At 37.8% G+C, this 18,488-nt stretch overlaps 1 protein-coding gene across 1 annotated transcript; it reads right to left on the reverse strand.

Annotated features, from left to right (window-relative positions):
- Positions 1–4,346: 4,346 nt before the first annotated feature.
- On the reverse strand, positions 4,347–5,657 carry LOC110928910. Its single transcript, XM_022171959.2, has 2 exons — positions 5,351–5,657; positions 4,347–4,624 (listed from the first exon to the last, which is right to left on the reverse strand). The coding sequence occupies exons 1-2, from the start codon at positions 5,587–5,589 to the stop codon at positions 4,492–4,494; spliced, it is 372 nt and encodes a 123-aa protein (XP_022027651.1). The 5' UTR covers positions 5,590–5,657; the 3' UTR covers positions 4,347–4,491.
- Positions 5,658–18,488: the final 12,831 nt, after the last annotated feature.

An 18,488-nucleotide genomic window follows, 5' to 3' on the forward strand; every position in this document is an offset into this window, starting at 1 on the left:
CCGAGCCAGCTCGGTTTATAATCGAGCGGAGCCCGAGTTTGCCCTAGCTCGGCTTGGCTCGGTTCAGCTCGTGAACAACCCTATTCTTCAAGCATGTTACATATTTATTTAATTACTTATTTATTTTTTTAATTATTATTATTATTATTATTATTGTTGTTGTTGTTGTTAATTACATTTTGTTTGTTTTTTGATGCTCTAATAGATGAGTTATTATGACATTTAAAGTTAACTAGTATTTTTAGGCTATGCGTTATGGTGAAATTGAGCAAATGATAATATAAAAAAATGTGATTTGAAAATAAAACATGTTGTTTAGAAAGCAAAACCATTAGAACGGTTTAGTTTATTATCATAACGTTTTGATACCAAATAAATGCTTTGTTTTGAGTATAACTTCATTTTTAACAAAACTTATAACGGAATGTCGAGGGAAAAATTAAACATAACTACGTACTTAAGTTTTTAGGAAAAAAGTTATAAACGTAAATTGTTAAAGAAGTATCAAATTAATTGATAAATTAATATATGTTTATAAAAGAGAAAAATATATTAAAAATGATAAAGGAAATATTATATGGTTTTAAAAAAGAGAAAAAGTTAATGTTCTAAAAAAAGGAAAAAATATTAAAAAAATGGTAAATAAAACATTATATGGTTTTAAAAAAGGAAAAAAAGTTAAAAATATGTTATTAAAAGTAAATATAATAATAAACTATTATAATATATTACATAAAAATATAAAAAACTATATATTATACACTATACATATGATTTTGAACTTAGCATGCACAGTAACTTATTTTATCAAAATACTTGACTGTTTAAATAATATTTAATTCTTTTTCTTTCTAATAGCATTTCAAATGTTATATCATAGTTTTCTTTTTTCATTTTGTTGACCATCATATTATGTAGGAAATACGTTTTCAACCTATTTTTTTTACTAATTTGTATTTTATTCGATGATTTGCCTTCATTAGTTTAAAAAAAATCTAAATATGTAGTGTTTGTTTTTATAAATTTTATTGAAAACGAGTTGTGTTCGAAATCAAGTATTTTTTTTTGGTATCAAAGGTTTGATCAAGTGTCGGTGTCATAATGGTACCATGATGAATAAAACAAATACTGACAAGGTCAATACCGATATCGGTATTATAGGAACCGGTATCGGTATATACTTTAAAACTACACCTTTAACCCAATTAGTTTTTATTTAATTTGATTTTCCTTCAATAACCAGCGTTCGTTGTCTTTTATGTAAAGCTGAATACATGACTAAGTTTAATATATTTTTTTGTTGTTGCATAAAATTTTTTGAAAAAAAAAAAGTTTTATTCAAAACAGTACTGTGATGAACTATCGGTATTCGTTCTTAAACTAAAAGGCGTACGCACATATCTTGACTTTAAACGGAGTGCAAGTCATATACAGATACGAATCATTACCACCCCGGTCCCCTGCGTAAAGAATCGAACCAATACGGATGACTTCCCGCTGCATAGCGCGGGCAAATTCCGCTGCATAGCGCGGACAAATCCCGCTAGTTATTATTAAAATAAGGTTACCATTCATCATAATTCGTAAACAATAATAATAATAATAATAATAATAATAATAATAATAATAATAATAATAATAATAATAATAATAATAATAATAATAGCTTGGAGGATGACATTCAAACTCAAATAAGGTTACTATTCATCGTCCTTCGCAAAACTTGTACAAACATTCTCGTGCAGCTCTTTCGGACATCCTTAAATACTCGTCTAACGAATCAGGTGCCGTCTCGTATGCCAGTTGGCGAATGGCCATTGTGAATTTTTGTAAAGTGGTGAATCCCCTTTTGCCTCTAGCGTGACTTGTATCGTAATGTAAAAAACGGATCAGACCGCGACAAGTCATCTATTATACGTAAGAACAGTCGACGACTCATGCGGAACTGTAACATCATTGGTTGTGAAGTGGAACAAATGCTTTCTTATAAGGGGCTTGATACATTCACCATCATGACACGTTTTAAATTTGTGGGGTGATGGTGGTTCTTCCCGGCCATAGCGGACAATATCATGGTGCGGTTACGCTGGGCTGTTACATATGGTATCAGAGCCAGAGACCGGACTGGTGTGCCAGCGAGGACGTTGGGCCCCGTAAGGAGGGTGGATTGTAACATCCCACATTGGTTGTGAAGGGGTACAAAGACTTCCTTATAAGGGGCTTGATACCTTCACCATCATGACGCGTTTTAAATTTGTGAGGCGACAGTGGTTAGTCCCGGCCATAGCGGACAATATCATGGTGCAGTTACGCTGGACTGTTACAGGAACCAACGTCTAAACATCGCGATCGTGTACACGGGTTCATTGGCAAAATAATCGGCCACTAATCTATCATGAGCTCCTACACGTGAGCGTAAAAATAAATAATTAATACATGAGTAGGAGTTCGGTGGAAAGTGTGTTTTTCCTAGAAAGTCTAGGAAGCAATAAGAACGCGACATGTGGCATTGAAGGATTTTATCTAAAATGGCATTTATGTACTTTAACAATATATTTTTATTTTAGGAAATTATCTTCAATAACTAACTATACATAAATTTCGGAATTTTTTGTTTTCGATTTCTGATCTCACGTAATATCAATCATTCCTTCGTTTTCTTGCTGGAATCTATCAGCATGTTCTTGGTACTGTGTTTTAACAGTTTGTTCTTGGTGATGTGTTTTAACAACAAGCAGATTCATACAGCTGTGTTTTATTATTCAGATTCATACAGTTGTGAACAGCAAGCAGATTCATACAGTTGTGTTTTAACAGCAAGCGGATTCATACAGTTGTGTTTTAGCATTCAGATTCAAACAGTTGTGTTTTAACAGCAAGCAGATGCATACAGTTGTGTTTTAGCATTCAGATTCATACAGTTGTGTTTTAACAGCAAGCAGATTCATACAGTTGTGTTTTAGCATTCAGATTCATACATGTGTGTTTTAACAGCAAGCAGATTCATACAAATGTGTTTTAACAGCAAGCAGATTCATACAGTTGTGTTTTAGCATTCAGATTCATACAAATGTGTTTTAACAGCAAGCAGATTCATACAAATGTGTTTTATCATTCAGATTCATACAACTGTGTTTTAACAGCAAGCATATTCATACAAATGTGTTTTATCATTCAGATTCATACAGCTGTGTTTTAACAGCAATTCAGATTCATACAGCTGTGTTTTAACAGCAAGCAGATTCATACAAATGTGTTTTACATCAACATATTTCGCCCCAGCTTTCGATCGGCTTCCGGTAACTGTTCCGCTACTATATATCCTTTCCAAAGTTTACTGCTTTTTGAATCTCTTCCCTGCAACCAGCAAAATACCGTCAATTACAAATAAGAATCACCCGTAATCGCTTTGTAAAACACGCAGTAGAATGAAAGCTTGATCTTACGTATATGGAACAAGGAAAATCTCTTATCTTCATCCATGATTTTAGGTATTTTTGGTATGATTTTGGGGGTTTCCGAATTTGGGTTTAGAGAGAGAAAGAGAGAGAGGGAAATTGGCGTGTATTAAGGAGATGTGATATCTCTGACGGTTATTTTTGATTGGTTTAAAACACACATAAGGACGAAATTGCCCCTACTCATTTAAAACAATCTATTAAATATAGTTAATTATTACAAGACTGCCATTGATTTAATCTCAACCCTTATACACACCAATCGGATAGACAAGATCGCTTCCTAGACTTTCTAGGAAAAACACCCTTTCCGTCAGAACCCTACTCATTAATACATTACATAATATAACTAAATTATTAACACCGAAAAATAAAGACGATAGAACTTAACCTTCTCAGTCTCGGTTTATGGCGGCTTGTCTAGTTCGCGGTTGTGACGTGGTTTCTTCATCTTCTTCTTCCTCGATGATCATTTGTGTTGCCTGCATTACGGCGTTTGCAAAAACAGATCGCCTTCACCCAAAAATGACGAGCACCACGATGAAGAAGACATGGCTAAAACTTTATACGATTTTAAGAAATGTATAAAAACGTGAGAGAGATTGAGTTGTTTTGGTTTGAAAAGGGGGTAAATGGTATTATTTATAAAGAAAAAAATAATAATAATTTTTTTATTAAATTAGCCTTTGTCAACGGCTAGAACGTTTGAAAGTTGGTCCGTCATCATCGTCTTGGCCTGGACGTTTGCGACGGGGACGACCCGGGGGGTTTGTTCCGGCCCGTCACCGCACCTGAACACTTTGAGGACGAGCCCTACACCGAATAGCCTTACAAATCTTCTTGGCTTTCAAATTAACTTCTTGAGAAGGTAATGCCAACTTCTAAGGGTTTTTTTTTTTTTTTTTTTTTTTTTTTTTTTTTTTTTTTTTTTTTCAGGCCCATTTTGAATCTTCAAACGTTAATGTTTTAGTTTAGAAGTTTAAGAATGACAATATACTTTTCCATAAATTTTGAGAATTGATCCCATTAAAATTCAATCATCGGCAGTCTTGGAGATGGAAAATATGATAAACAAACACAAAGGGACAACAACAAGAGCCGCAACTTTGAGAAAATCTTCATTCTCTTTCGAAATCACTCCGATTCTTGACCAATCTCCACTGTATCTGTAAGTAATTTTGTCACCAGATTAACAAGTCAAACGGTTTAAAAGTCATATAACGTCCATTAACTAGTGGTATATGTCCATTATACCACATAAATAACATATACAGATTAAAATTTTCACAAAAAAACGTTAAAATTTTCGGATCGGTCCTCGTTCGGGTCGGGTCAGAGTGAGAAACATATAACAAAAATCTATGATTATTACTCATTAGAAAAACACAATAAAAATACAATGTCATTATAATTTCTTAACTTAATATTCATAGTAACAAATCCTTAAACAAATAGACAAATAACAAAATTCAAGTTATAAAACTAAAAAAATTAATTAGTTTTACTTGTAAAGAGGAGCAGGCCTATTTGAATTAGATTAAAAAAAAAGCTATAAAAAGGATTGAACTCATGACCTCAGATGGGGCTTACCACTGTGTCAACTTTCATTTTCTTTTTATGGTCTCTATCTAATTATATTTACGGGGTCCTTATCAAATTTAATATATCGGATCAACTAATTTTTTAAAAAACATTGGGGTCCGGGGACCCCGACCCGCTCAATGTGGGTTCGCCCCCGGACTCAACAAGTTTCGCCGGAACAAGTGTAAAAAATCTGTATGACCACAAATTGATAATATCACTACACATTTATAATTACAATGCTTCATATGTTATAACTTGATCTAATCCTATATAAATTAAAAAAAAAAGATATAGAAAACTGAAGTTACCCTGCATCAATGAACCCCAGTCCAAGAACAGCAACAACAGCCTGGGAAACAATCTTTAATGGAGTTTTGGGCGTTGACTTTTGAGAAAAGTCATCTTTTTTAGCCATGGAAACAATGGTTCTTGTTTCTCCATTGATGTTCTTCTTCACCTTCACACTGGGACACGAGAAAATGTTGGTTGAGATAACATATTTTTGTGTGGACAGCATTTTGCAATTTGATGTGGTTTGTGGAAGCATATAGTTGGCGAGGATTGTGTTGTGTGTATTTGTGATATATGCATTGGTGATTGTAAATTGCAATTGTACCCAACAACTTTTTAGTTCTTGCAGATCAATTTATAAACCTTTGATATGCCACAGATATGTACGACAAAGTATAAACATTAATGTATAGGAAAAAGTATTTATACTGTACACGAAGGAGGGGCATTTTAAGATATCAAAAAAAAAAAAAAATCTTCTTAATTTATAAATACATCCTTAAAATGAGGGTAAATTGTTCTTTTAAATAATAATTATATTTTAGTTCTTCATCTTATTACATTTAAACCTATGAGTTTTAACATAGTTATAGGTAATTAGTTACACTTTTACCCATCTACAACAAACTTATAATTTTTTTACGTATTCTTACCATATCTTATAAACTATAATGTTTTAAAAGATCTTAGTAAGCCAGACATTAAATAATGAGTCACGCATAACTAGCATGTCAGAGATTATACCTAGTGAGCCAGGCATAACTAACGAGTCAGGCAGTATGCCTAGTGAGCCAAGCATAACTACTGAGTTAGACATTATGCTTAGTGAGGTAGTCTTAACTTGTGAGTCAGCTGCCAAACATAACTAATGAGTCAGGCATAACTAGCGAGTTAGACATTATACATAGTGAGCCAGGCATAACTAGTAAATCATGCATTATGCCTAGTGAGCCAGACATATCTAGTGAGCAAGGCATGATGCCTAGCAAGCCAGGCTTTTCACCCGGATGAAGCGAATTTGTTTTTTTGTCAGTTTTTCCCACTTATTAACATAAATACTCACCGTTTTGTGGGTGTTTATGATAGGTAAAATCTAAAGCAATCACCGAATGGATGATCGAGCCACCCGAGGAACCGAACACTCTTAAACCGCCATCTCCTTGAGGATATCTTTGGAGATATCTTATCGGAAAAGATCAAGCATGATCAAGCTGACAAGTTTCTCAAGCCCAAAACTTTTGATGTGTTTTGGATTGTGTTGTATTGGTAATAATTTATTACGTCAGTTTATTGGGGGTTAATAGTTAACTCAGGCTTATAAGTTCTATGTCGACAAAAAACATTTGTGGGACCTAAACGTTCAAATATTTTAAGATATTTGGTAAGTAAGTATGGAAACGAGTGTTACACTCAATCTTGAAAAAACTACCTACGAGCCAAGCTCGAGCTCCAGCCTTCATATACTAAACGAGCTCAAGCTATAGCCTAGTTGAGCTCGGGCTCAGCTCGGCACGTTTACACCCATACTCCATCCTCATTACAAACATGTAAGGTGTACCACTTTAAGAGGCTATTGTATCAAAATGTGGAAACAACCAAAAAAAAAAAAAAAACGATTTAGTTGTGTTTTTTTTAAAAGAGTGAATTTCAAGTTTTGTCCTTTATCTTTATAATAAGTTTCAGACGGTGTTTTGTCCTTTATCTTTATAACAAATTTCAGACGGTGTCCTTTGCCTTTAAAATTGATGAGTTTTGTACTTAATGTTTCCAAATCCTACATGCTATGTCCTTTAGCCCTAACTCCGTTAAAAATTTCGGTTGGCTCAATACACAAAAGGTTATTTTAGTCTTTTTACTTATTTACTTATAAATATTTTAATGAATAAAACAATAATAAAAAATATAAAAACACCAAATCTCTCTATTCTCACCCCTTTCTCTCATACCCACCACCAGCCACCATAGCAACTAGCCACCACTTGCCACCACACCACCACCATTATTGTCGTCACTGCATACCACCGTTATTGTTGTCGCTATACATTAGCACCACCATCACTGATGCGTGTGTAGTGTAATATATTTTTAATGTATAATTAAGCCCTTTTTACACCTTTAGCCAAGTTTTAAATTTATAAAACACGATATTTACTAACACTAAACACACATATGGGCAAGTGCACCCATCGTGGACGTAGTATAGTGTTGGTAAGATACCGAGGTCGTCCAAGGACACAAGAGCTTTTAATACCGGTTTATCCTCAACGTCTAATCAAATCAAAAAGTGAGAAAAATGTTTTTAAACTAAGAAAATAAAAACTAACTAAATGCTGAAAAATAAAATAAAATAAAATAAAAACAGATAGACAAGATGAATCATTTGGATCCGACTCGTGTATTAGTATAACCTTTGATTATTTTCGCACTTTTGCACTTGTTTAAGAGATTATCTTAGTTATTGTAGTAGGCCCCTCTTTTGAAGGCGACGTTACCCTCAACCCAGTAGTTTGAGTCAGCAAGGATACAATCCTAAAGGGTCGGATTATTGGAAGATAATGAATTAAGTTATTAATGCAAATTATGGTAGGCCCCGCTTTTGGCGGTGACGTTACCCTCGGCTAAGTAGTCTGAGTCAGCAGGGATACAGTCCTAAATAGCCGGGTTATAGTATTAATAGTAGTTAACTTATGAGGGGGTCAAAGAGTTTGGATCCCCGCCATCCAATACCTATGGGGATTGAAGGAGATCCTACTAAATTTGACCCAGGTCCCAAGCAGGACCTCTAAACGCTGAACAAGGGCAAGACCCTTACCAAACCGTTCCCTTAACCCCCGACCAGGTAGCCAACATACCTCCATATAGACCGTGGAGATTTGAATGGTGAAAATCTTTTATTTTATATAGACAGTAAAATAATGCCAAGACACCACGGACAAACGATAAGGAAAGATCACCTTCAACATAAGCAACTAGTTATTAAAGTCATTAATACAAAACCAAATAAAAAGTGCAAAAGATTAAAAATAAAAAGTATTATACTAAACACTTGTCTTCACCAAGTGATGTAAGAGACTTAGGCAAACATGGCCTTGATTGTCAAGAACTCTTACGATCAATCTTGGATCCCGAGACGACTCACACACTCTATGATGGATAATGGATGATGGTGGTGGATGATGGTGTTATGGTGGTGGTGGGTGGTGGATGAAGTGTGAGAGAGGTGGTGTGCCAAGGGATGAGTTGAAATGAAACCAAGCACCCCTATTTATAGGCTGAACAGAAGGCTGGGCACGGCCCCGTGTCCGCTGGACACGCCCCCGTGCCCGTCTGACACTCTCTCTCCTCATTAATTGTAATTCGCAATTACAATTAATGCGCATGCTGTACTTTCACCACGCCCCCGTGCTCACTGGACACGGCCCCGTGGTGGGCAATGGAAGCTTCTACCAGTTTGTCTTTTATGCTGCTTCTTGGGCACGGCCCCGTGCTGGCTGAGCACGGGGCGTGTTCAGGCTTCTGTTTTCTCTTCTTTGCTTTGGAGGATGCCGTTGAGGGTCCGGGCAGTCTACTTTTATTCCTTTCCTTGTATTTATGCTAGAATTAGTTGTCTTTTTGCTTCTTTTGTGAATTTGAGCTCATTTCATCCTGAAAATACAAAAGGAAGACAAAAACACTCTTTTTCCAACATTAGTACTTAAAAAGGGTTAGTTTTATGCCTTAATTGATGTGATTTATATGTTGCATTTTACACACATCAAATACCCCCACACTTGAACTTTTGCTTGTCCTCAAGCAAAACTCTTTAAAATGTGGCTTAAACTCCCAAATGGAATAGGTAGAAGAGAAAGTTTTTGGCTTGTCATAGAGTGTCGGGAATCCAAGATCTTTTTAGGTTTTATTTTTATTTATTCACAATCCTATTCGTTATGATTTATTGAAACGTCTCATAGGATAAATTACTTATTTGGGCATAACATGCCTTTTTTTAAAATTCCATTTATATACAAGTTCACATACCTCACGGGATAAATCACTCAACACTCGGCCGTAGGTGTATTTTTAGTGAATCACTCGAGAGCGGCATGGAACTCACGCCTTCCATAGGCTTGCCAAGCAATCAATCCTCCTCCTTTTTAACTTTTTACCTTTGTAAATATCAAGAGGACTTTTTGGGTGAAGGGTTAGGCTTGGGCTAAAGGTGGGTGGTTGGGTTACTGGTTAGTAAAAGGGCGAAAAGCGTAAAAAGCGTCGGTTTTCGTAAAAAAAAATTTTATTGACTTTTTATTTTGAAGTATTTCTCCAAACAAGCTTTTGTTGGTATAGCTTTGTTTGTTTTGAACTTCATCATCATCATATATATATATATATATATATATATTTAATTTTTTTTAAGTCACATAAAAGAACGAGTTTGCGAAAAACCGAGCTTTGTTACTAAAATAAGGGGTGAAAAATAAAAAGGTTTTTGGTGGGTAAAAAGGGTTTTAGGGTAATGAAATGAAAGGTTTAGGCTCAAAGGGGTTAACTAGGGGGATTTTGGGTAGGTGGTAAAAAAAAATTGAAAAATAATGGTGTAGAAAGAAAAATAGTTAGTCCTAATGCCTCCATCATTTACTTACTTGGGTTTAAGTTGGTAAGGACCGGGAATGAATCGTCGTGGCAAGTTCTAGAGTTGTAAGAACCAAGCGGCCATTCACACAAGAAACGAAAAATGAGCATTTAGTCTAAAGATGTAAATTTGTATGCTCAATAAAGGCTCAAAACTCACTTTTGTGGGAATGGGTTTTTAATGTGATCAAGTATATATAATCGAATTTTAACTAGACTTGTTATGCCGTTTCGTAATTTTCTTATGTTGGTTCTTTGTTATCACGACGCTCTCGGTTGTAAATTTCATAAAAATATAACCTTATTAAACTTGTGATTCCCAACTTAAACTTTAGACAAGTAAAAAAAAAATATGAAAATTTTTGAAAAAAAATTTGGGGTGTTTAGCGGTTCCAATAGAGTTTTGTGTAAGGCTTGTTATTAGGACTTGCAAACTTTCAAAGTGTTAGCTTCCCCCCCCCCCACACTTAAATTACACATTGTACTCAATGTGTCCCAAAAATAAATTTTTAGGTTGATTGGATTTGTGGTGTGGTGTGGTGTTAAAATGCAAAGATTTATGTTACTGGTAGTCTGGACACGGCCCCGTGTCCACTGGACACGACCCCGTGGCGAACTGCCAGTATTGAAAACTTACAGAAGATGAACACTGGGGCTTGTCGGCTGGACACGGCCCCGTGTCTAGCAAATAGTTACAGGTCAGTAACCAAACAGCAGGTCTGGGAGATGAACACGGGGGCGTGTCGGCTGGACACGTCCCCGTGTGGACAGTCTGTGAGCCTGAAAAAACAGGTTTCGTCTCCCGGTTTCTCCATTTTGGGCCTGTAAGTGCTAAGGTTTAGCACTCTAACCCTTGCATTGTACCTGTTTCATCACTTAATACCACACCAAGCAAACATAAAACATCCTACATTACCATAGTTAATTGTCTCCAAACATAAAGTAGAAAAGTAAAACGGAAATAAAAAGTAGTCAAGGAAAGTAAATTGTTCAACAAGTGGCACGCAGGCCATAAATTGTTTGGTAGAAAAGGGTACTTAAACTTGTGGGCTCACCATCAACCCGCCTCTTATCCCTTCAAACGTCCATGTCTTCACCGCTATCATCACCTCCATCCCCATGCCCCGCCATGTACTCCCGGATGCTACCGATATCATCTTGTATATCGTTGATGTTGCGCTCAATAGCTCCAACCCGGTGGTATGTGTTGTTGGCGAGGTTGTAGGTGTTCCTGGTACACATGAGGTTTTCCTGCAAAAGGTCATGTAAGCTTTGAAAGTTAGGAAAACCGCCTCCTTGTGAGGAGGATTAACCCTGATCACCATGGGGTTGGTACTGGTATTGGGGAGGTGGTGCGTGGAGAACTAGGGCCTCTTGTGGGTTCCATGCATAGCCTTGTGTCCTTTGGAAGCTCACCGTCCCGTCTTCCGCCTCATATAGTAAGTTCATGGCTCGGCAAATGTGGTAGTCAACTCTTCCCGACCATGGACTCCTTTCAAAGGACCTTGGAATTCTCGTGAAATGCTTGAAAAGACGGTACACCCATCCCCCGAAGAAGATAGGTGTTGGAGCGTGAGCAAGGCGATTGAGGTGCATGTTTCGTAACAAGAGATATGGAACATCGAGAGGCTTCTGGTTGTGGATGCAGTGAAGGACAACCAAATCTTTCAACCCTACAACGCCACTACTATCGTGACGCTGGTTTAGCGAGTAGGTGAGGAACCTGTGAATGTAGCGGTAAAGCGGGTCCCTCAGTTTGGTACTCTTGGTGCTACTAGGGTTGTAGATTCCTTCACCGATCTGAGCCCATGCGGCTTGACGTTCATTTACATCCAAGTCTCGTAATCCCCCGGTATTCTCCTCATTTCCCGATTCCTCTTCCCCGTACAGTCCTATTATAGCTCCAAACTGTGCCATGGAGATCGAGTACCTTGTCCCGCCACACTGAAATGCAACCCCTTCATTGTCAAACGGGTCACACCTCGAGGTGAAATTGAAAGTACTGTAGAACTCCATGGTGCATTGATGCACCGACCGAAGCCGAGTGTTCAATGCAACTGCTAGTGGCCCTGTCACGATGTTGTTGAATCGGTCTAGCTGGTTCACCATGGTTAACAGGTCCGTGCATGCTCGCCTAGGATACTCCTCGGGTCTTGTTTGGAGTGTCTCATATCGTGCCCTAGCGTCGAGTTCGCTTGCGTTGAACCTTGTGAACTTTGACATCTGAAAGAATACACCAAAAGTTAGTACGAAACAAGGATATTTGGAGCAAAACTGCAAACAGTGGGCTGGACACGGCCCCGTGTTCAGTGGACACGGCCCCGTGTCCAGGCGTCTGTAACCCAAAAAGTTCATTTTTCGTCCCGGTTTCGAAAACCTGAAAATTTTTAGCCCAATAGCAGCGGTTTCCCCCGAAAATGAAACCCTAAGTGTCGTTTTTCCCAAAACAACCCTTTTACCCTTCCAATTTTGTCTTTTTCGGTTCAAAAACAAGGGTTTGGGGTTTTTGTGGGAAATCGAACGAATCTATCAACAATACATGTTTATTTACTTTCTACTACACTAATCTAAACTGCTACTAACAGATTGCATCAAAAATTTGAAGTTCGATCCGGATGAACACGAAGAACCCTAGATTTTTCCCTAATTTTTGATGTTTTAACTACATGCAAGTAACTAATCTAACTACTAAAGATGATAGAATCATACCTTGATGTTGTTAAACGTGGTAGTGACGTCGGAAATCTGCGGAAAATTGCCTGGAACCAGAGCGTTTTCGGCAATACGGGGCGTGTGGAATGAGGTAACTGTTATGAAAAGAGGGTTTTATCCCGACAGTTGCCTCGACACGGCCCCGTGTCCAGCGGACACGGCCTCGTGCCGAGCAAAGTTTTTGAATTTTTTTTTTGTGCTCGTGTGCATGCCCCTTTTTTTTCAAAAATGGTTAGAAGACTTACCGGTTGTTTTTGACGTACACTTTCCTGTTCGTAACATGTCAGGTACGATGTTGAGTTTATTCGTTAACCGTTTGAAGCGAGATCTCCTCTTCCTCATCCTCAATGGATCCTCTGTAGAGTTTCAGCCGTTGGCCATTGACTTTAAATGGTATCCCATTTCGAGTTTTAATTCTATTGCACCGTGCGGAAAAACATGGGTGACGGAAAAAGGTCCTGACCATCTAGATTTTAGCTTACCAGGAAATAATCGAAGTCGTGAATTAAACAATAGAACCTGATCTCCTACCCGAAATTCATTAGACTTAATATATTTATCATGTAAATTTTTCATTCTTTCCTTATAAATTTCGGAGTTAGAATATGCATAATTCCTTAGTTCGTCTAATTCATTCATTTGACAGAATCGATTTTTACCGGCAGTTTCTAGATCTAAGTTCACATTTTTTATTGCCCAGTAGGCTTTGTGAGCTATTTCTACTGGCAAGTGACAACTTTTTCCATAGACGAGCTTATTTGGGGTTGTGCCTATAGTGGTTTTATAAGCGGTTTGAAAGGCCCATAAAGCATCGTCTAATTTGTCGGCCCATTCCTTTTTATTTAGTCCTACGGTTTTTTCAAGTATTCGTTTTAAACCTCGATTAGTCACTTCGGCTTGCCCATTTGTTTGAGGGTGATATGCTGTTGAGACCCGGTGATAGACCCCATACCTTGTTAATATTCTTTCGAGTTGCAAAAATGGGTACCTCTATCACTTATCAAAGCTTTTGGTGTCCCGAAGCGAGAAAATAATTTTTTTAGAAATTTTACCACTACTCTTCTATCATTTGTTGGGAGAGCCTCGGCCTCCGCCCATTTAGACAAGTAATCGACTGCCACAAGTATATATTTGTTTCCTTTTGATGGCGGGAAAGGTCCCATGAAATCGGGTCCCCACACATCAAAGATTTCACAAACGAGAATGCCATTTTGAGGCATTTCGTTTTTGGAAGAAATATTACCTGATCTTTGGCAGGCATCACATGTCTTTACAAGGTTTTGTGCATCCTTGTAAATGGTTGGCCAATAAAACCCTGAATCAAATACCTTTCGTGCGGTACTTGCGGCGCCATGATGTCCTCCGTATGGACCTTCATGACAATGACGGAGAATTCTTCGTGCTTCATTACCATGGACACACCTTCGGATGAGCTGGTCGGCACACATTTTGAAAAGATAGGGGTCTTCCCAAAAGTAATGCTTTACATCAGCAAAGAATTTCTTTCTTTGATGATGTGGCCATCCTTTGGTGACTATACCGCTAGCTAGGTAATTAGCATAGTCGGCATACCATGGCTCTTGTCTACACTCCATCATCTCCAAGGATTCTGTTGGAAATTTCTCATTGATTTGCTCGTCCCTGGTTGTCTCCAAAGCTGGGTCTTCTAGGCGCGAGAGATGATCTGCAGCAGTGTTTTCTGCTCCTCTTTTGTCCTTGATTTCGATGTCGAATTCTTGGAGGAGTAGAATCCATCTGATCAAACGGGGTTTTGCGTCTTGTTTCTTGAAGAGGTACCTGATGGCTGCATGGTCTGTATAGACTACAGTTTTAGAAAGAACAAGGTAAGAACGGAATTTATCAAAAGCAAACACCACTGCTAGTAATTCTTTTTCTGTAGTTGTATAATTTTCTTGTGCATCATTAAGCGTTTTACTAGCATAATAGATTGGGTGGAAATGCTTTTCTTTTCTTTGTCCCAAGACTGCTCCAACAGCAAAGTCACTTGCATCACACATGATTTCGAAAGGAAATTTCCAATCAGGCGCTATCATGATGGGTGCATTGACTAGCATTTCTTTGAGGGTTAGAAATGCTTGATTGCATTCCTTGTCAAAGATGAAGGGTGCATCTTTTTCAAGTAATTTTGTTAGAGGCCTCGAAATTTTTGAAAAGTCCTTGATAAACCTTCTATAAAATCCGGCATGCCCTAAGAAACTTCTGATTGCTCTTACGGAGGATGGTGGAGGTAATCGAGAAATAGTTTCTATTTTTGCTCGATCAACTTCCATTCCTTCGCTTGAGATTTTGTGACCGAGTACTATTCCCTCTGTTACCATGAAATGGCATTTTTCCCAGTTAAGGGCGAGGTTAGTTTCCTCACATCGGGATAGCATTCGTTCAAGATTATGGAGGCATTGGTCATATGAATCTCCAAAGATGGAAAAGTCATCCATGAAGACTTCCATTGTCTTTTCTATCATATCATGGAAAATGGCCACCATACAACGTTGGAATGTTGCAGGCGCATTACATAGACCGAATGGCATGCGTCGATATGCGTAAGTTCCGTAGGGACATGTGAAAGTTGTTTTCTCTTGGTCTTCTGGTGCTATCGGTATTTGAAAGTAACCTGAAAAACCATCTAAGAAACAATAAAATTTATGACCGGATAGTCGTTCTAACATTTGATCAATGAAAGGTAAAGGAAAGTGGTCTTTCCTTGTTGCTTCATTCAATCGCCTATAATCTATACAAACTCTCCATCCTGTGATGGTTCTCGTTGGTATTAATTCATTTTTCTCATTAGTTATTACCGTCATACCTCCTTTCTTTGGGACTACTTGGACGGGACTTACCCACGGACTATCGGAGATAGGGTAGATTAGTCCGGCGTCAAGCAGCTTGATGACTTCATTTTTTACCACTTCTTGAACATTGGGATTCACTCTTCGTTGTGGTTGAATCACTGTTTTGTAGTCATCATTCATTAAAATTTTGTGCGTGCACATGGAAGGGCTTATTCCTTTAATATCCACAAGCTTCCAAGCGATCGCGTTTTTGTGTTTTTTAAGCAGATTAACTAATTTTTCTTTTTCTATGTTACTTAATTTGGAAGAAATAATTACAGGTAAACTACCATCTTTGCCTAGGAAAGCATATTCCAAACCTTTAGGAAGTTCTTTGAGCTCAATGGGCGGGTCTTTAGAAGATGCCGTATTTTGTGGCTCATCTAGATTAAGAACCTTAAAGGTTTGTTCTATGGCTATCTCTTCCTCGACAAAGTGGTCATCTTCTCTAGTTGTATCGGGTGGTTCAACTTCATCTTCAATTAGGGGGTCATTATTGCCAAAAGGATATTTCATTGAACGCTCAAGATCTATGCTCCTTTTGAATGCCCCTAATTGAAGAGATAGATTGTTGAATTTCCGGCTTTTCAATGCTTTATGAGTTTGTACAAAAGGTTTTCCCAAGACTAGAGGGGCGTCATCAAGGTTGACGAAGTCGGTTGGGATTACCAATTGGTTTGTGTGAACCAAAACATCTTCAACTACACCGATTGATCTTATCACTTTTCGATCGGATAGAAAAATGGGTATTTGAAGTGGAGTAAAATCACTAATACTTAATTTTTCAAAAATGTAGTTAGGCATTATGTTAACACAAAGATCTTTATCAATGGTGATATTACTAATAAATGAATTTTGAAAGAAACATGGAACCGGTGTAATGCTAATTTCAAAAGGGTCTTCTTTTATTAGCGAAGTTTGATCATTAGTTAACTTAACACTTACTAATTCTTTGATTTTAGCACTAGTGTTTAACTCTTTTAAAAACTTGGCATGAGGGGTTACTAAACAATGATTTTCGAAAGTAGGTGACAAGAGGTTAATTTCTTTAAAATTAGATTCTTCTTGAATTTTAACATTATCGGACTCACCTTTTTCGTTGTTTAACTCATGTGTCGGTTTTTCACTTTCTTGTTCTTCCATTTTTACATCTTCAACTATCTCTACGTTATTATTACTATTTAACTCTTCTCTTGCGCGGGACTCCTCTTCCCTTGCGCGAGATTCTTTCATGTAACGTTCGATAGTTTTAATGTGTTCTAATATCCTATTGGTCACTTCGGTGAGAGAAAAAGAATTTGGATCCTCAAAGCTTGAATCCGGTTGTTCGATCCTTGGCTCCTCATAGTACTCATATGAAGTAGATGGTTCACACCATTGTTCTTCATTGTAAGTATATGATGGATAAGGGTCGAAACTTTGTTCTTCATAGTACTCATATGTGGTGGGTTGTTCACGCCATGGTTCCTCATAATAAGAGTATGAATGTGGTGGTTCATATCTTGAGTCCTCAAAGTATGAATATGAAGGTTCATACCTTGGTTCATCAAAATACGAGTATGAGGGAGGAGGTTCATACCTTTGGTCTTCATAGGATGTGTATGAAGTTGATGGCTCGTACCTGGGCTCCTCATAATGGTTGTATGAATTGGATGGTTGATATGAGTTATTATATTGAACCGAGCGTGTGTTACGACAATTAGTGCAATAATTACCCCTATAATCATCCTCATCATAGGTGTAGTTGTAGCCTCTTGAGTATTGATCCATAAGAATCACTCAACAGACCACAACTGAGTCTCGGGACCAGAAAACAAAAATAAAGACGGAAACAGAAGCTGGACACGGCCCCGTGTCTGGTGAACACGGCCCCGTGGTCAGGATCTGTATCTGGGCGTTTTAATTAAAGTTACTGGTCACGTTGGACACGGGGGCGTGTTGAGTGAGCACGGCCCCGTGTTCGGACTCTGTATCTGGGTATCTAAATAAAAATATGCAGCACGGGGGCGTGTTCAGCGAGCACGGCCCCGTGTTCAGGCTATTGTAAATGCAAACTAAACTAAAATGCAGAAAAATGTGCGCGCGTTTTGAAAAGGTTTTGAAAAACTGATTAGGCCGTCGATTTTAAGCTTTCTTAAAATTCTTGTGTCCCCGGCAACGGCGCCAAAAACTTGATGCGTGTGTAGTGTAATATATTTTTAATGTATAATTAAGCCCTTTTTACACCTTTAGCCAAGTTTTAAATTTATAAAACACGATATTTACTATCACTAAACACACATATGGGCAAGTGCACCCATCGTGGACGTAGTATAGTGTTGGTAAGATACCGAGGTCGTCCAAGGACACAAGAGCTTTTAATACCGGTTTATCCTCAACGTCTAATCAAATCAAAAAGTGAGAAAAATGTTTTTAAACTAAGAAAATAAAAACTAACTAAATGCTGAAAAATAAAATAAAATAAAATAAAAACAGATAGACAAGATGAATCACTTGGATCCGACTCGTGTATTAGTATAACCTTTGATTATTTTCGCACTTTTGCACTTGTTTAAGAGATTATCTTAGTTATTGTAGTAGGCCCCTCTTTTGAAGGCGACGTTACCCTCAACCCAGTAGTTTGAGTCAGCAAGGATACAATCCTAAAGGGTCGGATTATTGGAAGATAATGAATTAAGTTATTAATGCAAATTATGGTAGGCCCCGCTTTTGGCGGTGACGTTACCCTCGGCTAAGTAGTCTGAGTCAGCAGGGATACAGTCCTAAATAGCCGGGTTATAGTATTAATAGTAGTTAACTTATGAGGGGGTCAAAGAGTTTGGATCCCCGCCATCCAATACCTATGGGCATTGAAGGAGATCCTACTAAATTTGACCCATGTCCCAAGCAGGACCTCTAAACGCTGAACAAGGGCAAGACCCTTACCAAACCGTTCCCTTAACCCCCGACCAGGTAGCCAACATACCTCCATATAGACCGTGGAGAT

The sequence above is a fragment of the Helianthus annuus genome, chromosome 3 (genome assembly GCF_002127325.2).
Source record: "Helianthus annuus cultivar XRQ/B chromosome 3, HanXRQr2.0-SUNRISE, whole genome shotgun sequence".
NCBI classification, from domain to species: Eukaryota; Viridiplantae; Streptophyta; class Magnoliopsida; order Asterales; family Asteraceae; genus Helianthus; species Helianthus annuus.

Excerpts from the sequence above, each read along its gene's own strand:
- LOC110928910 (XM_022171959.2), bottom strand. The coding sequence starts at position 5,589 with ATGCTTCCACAAACCACATCAAATTGCAAAATGCTGTCCACACAAAAA. Across the intron at positions 4,625-5,350 it reads CTGGGGTTCATTGATGCAGG|ATACAGTGGAGATTGGTCAA; the intron begins GTAACTTCAGTT and ends AATTACTTACAG.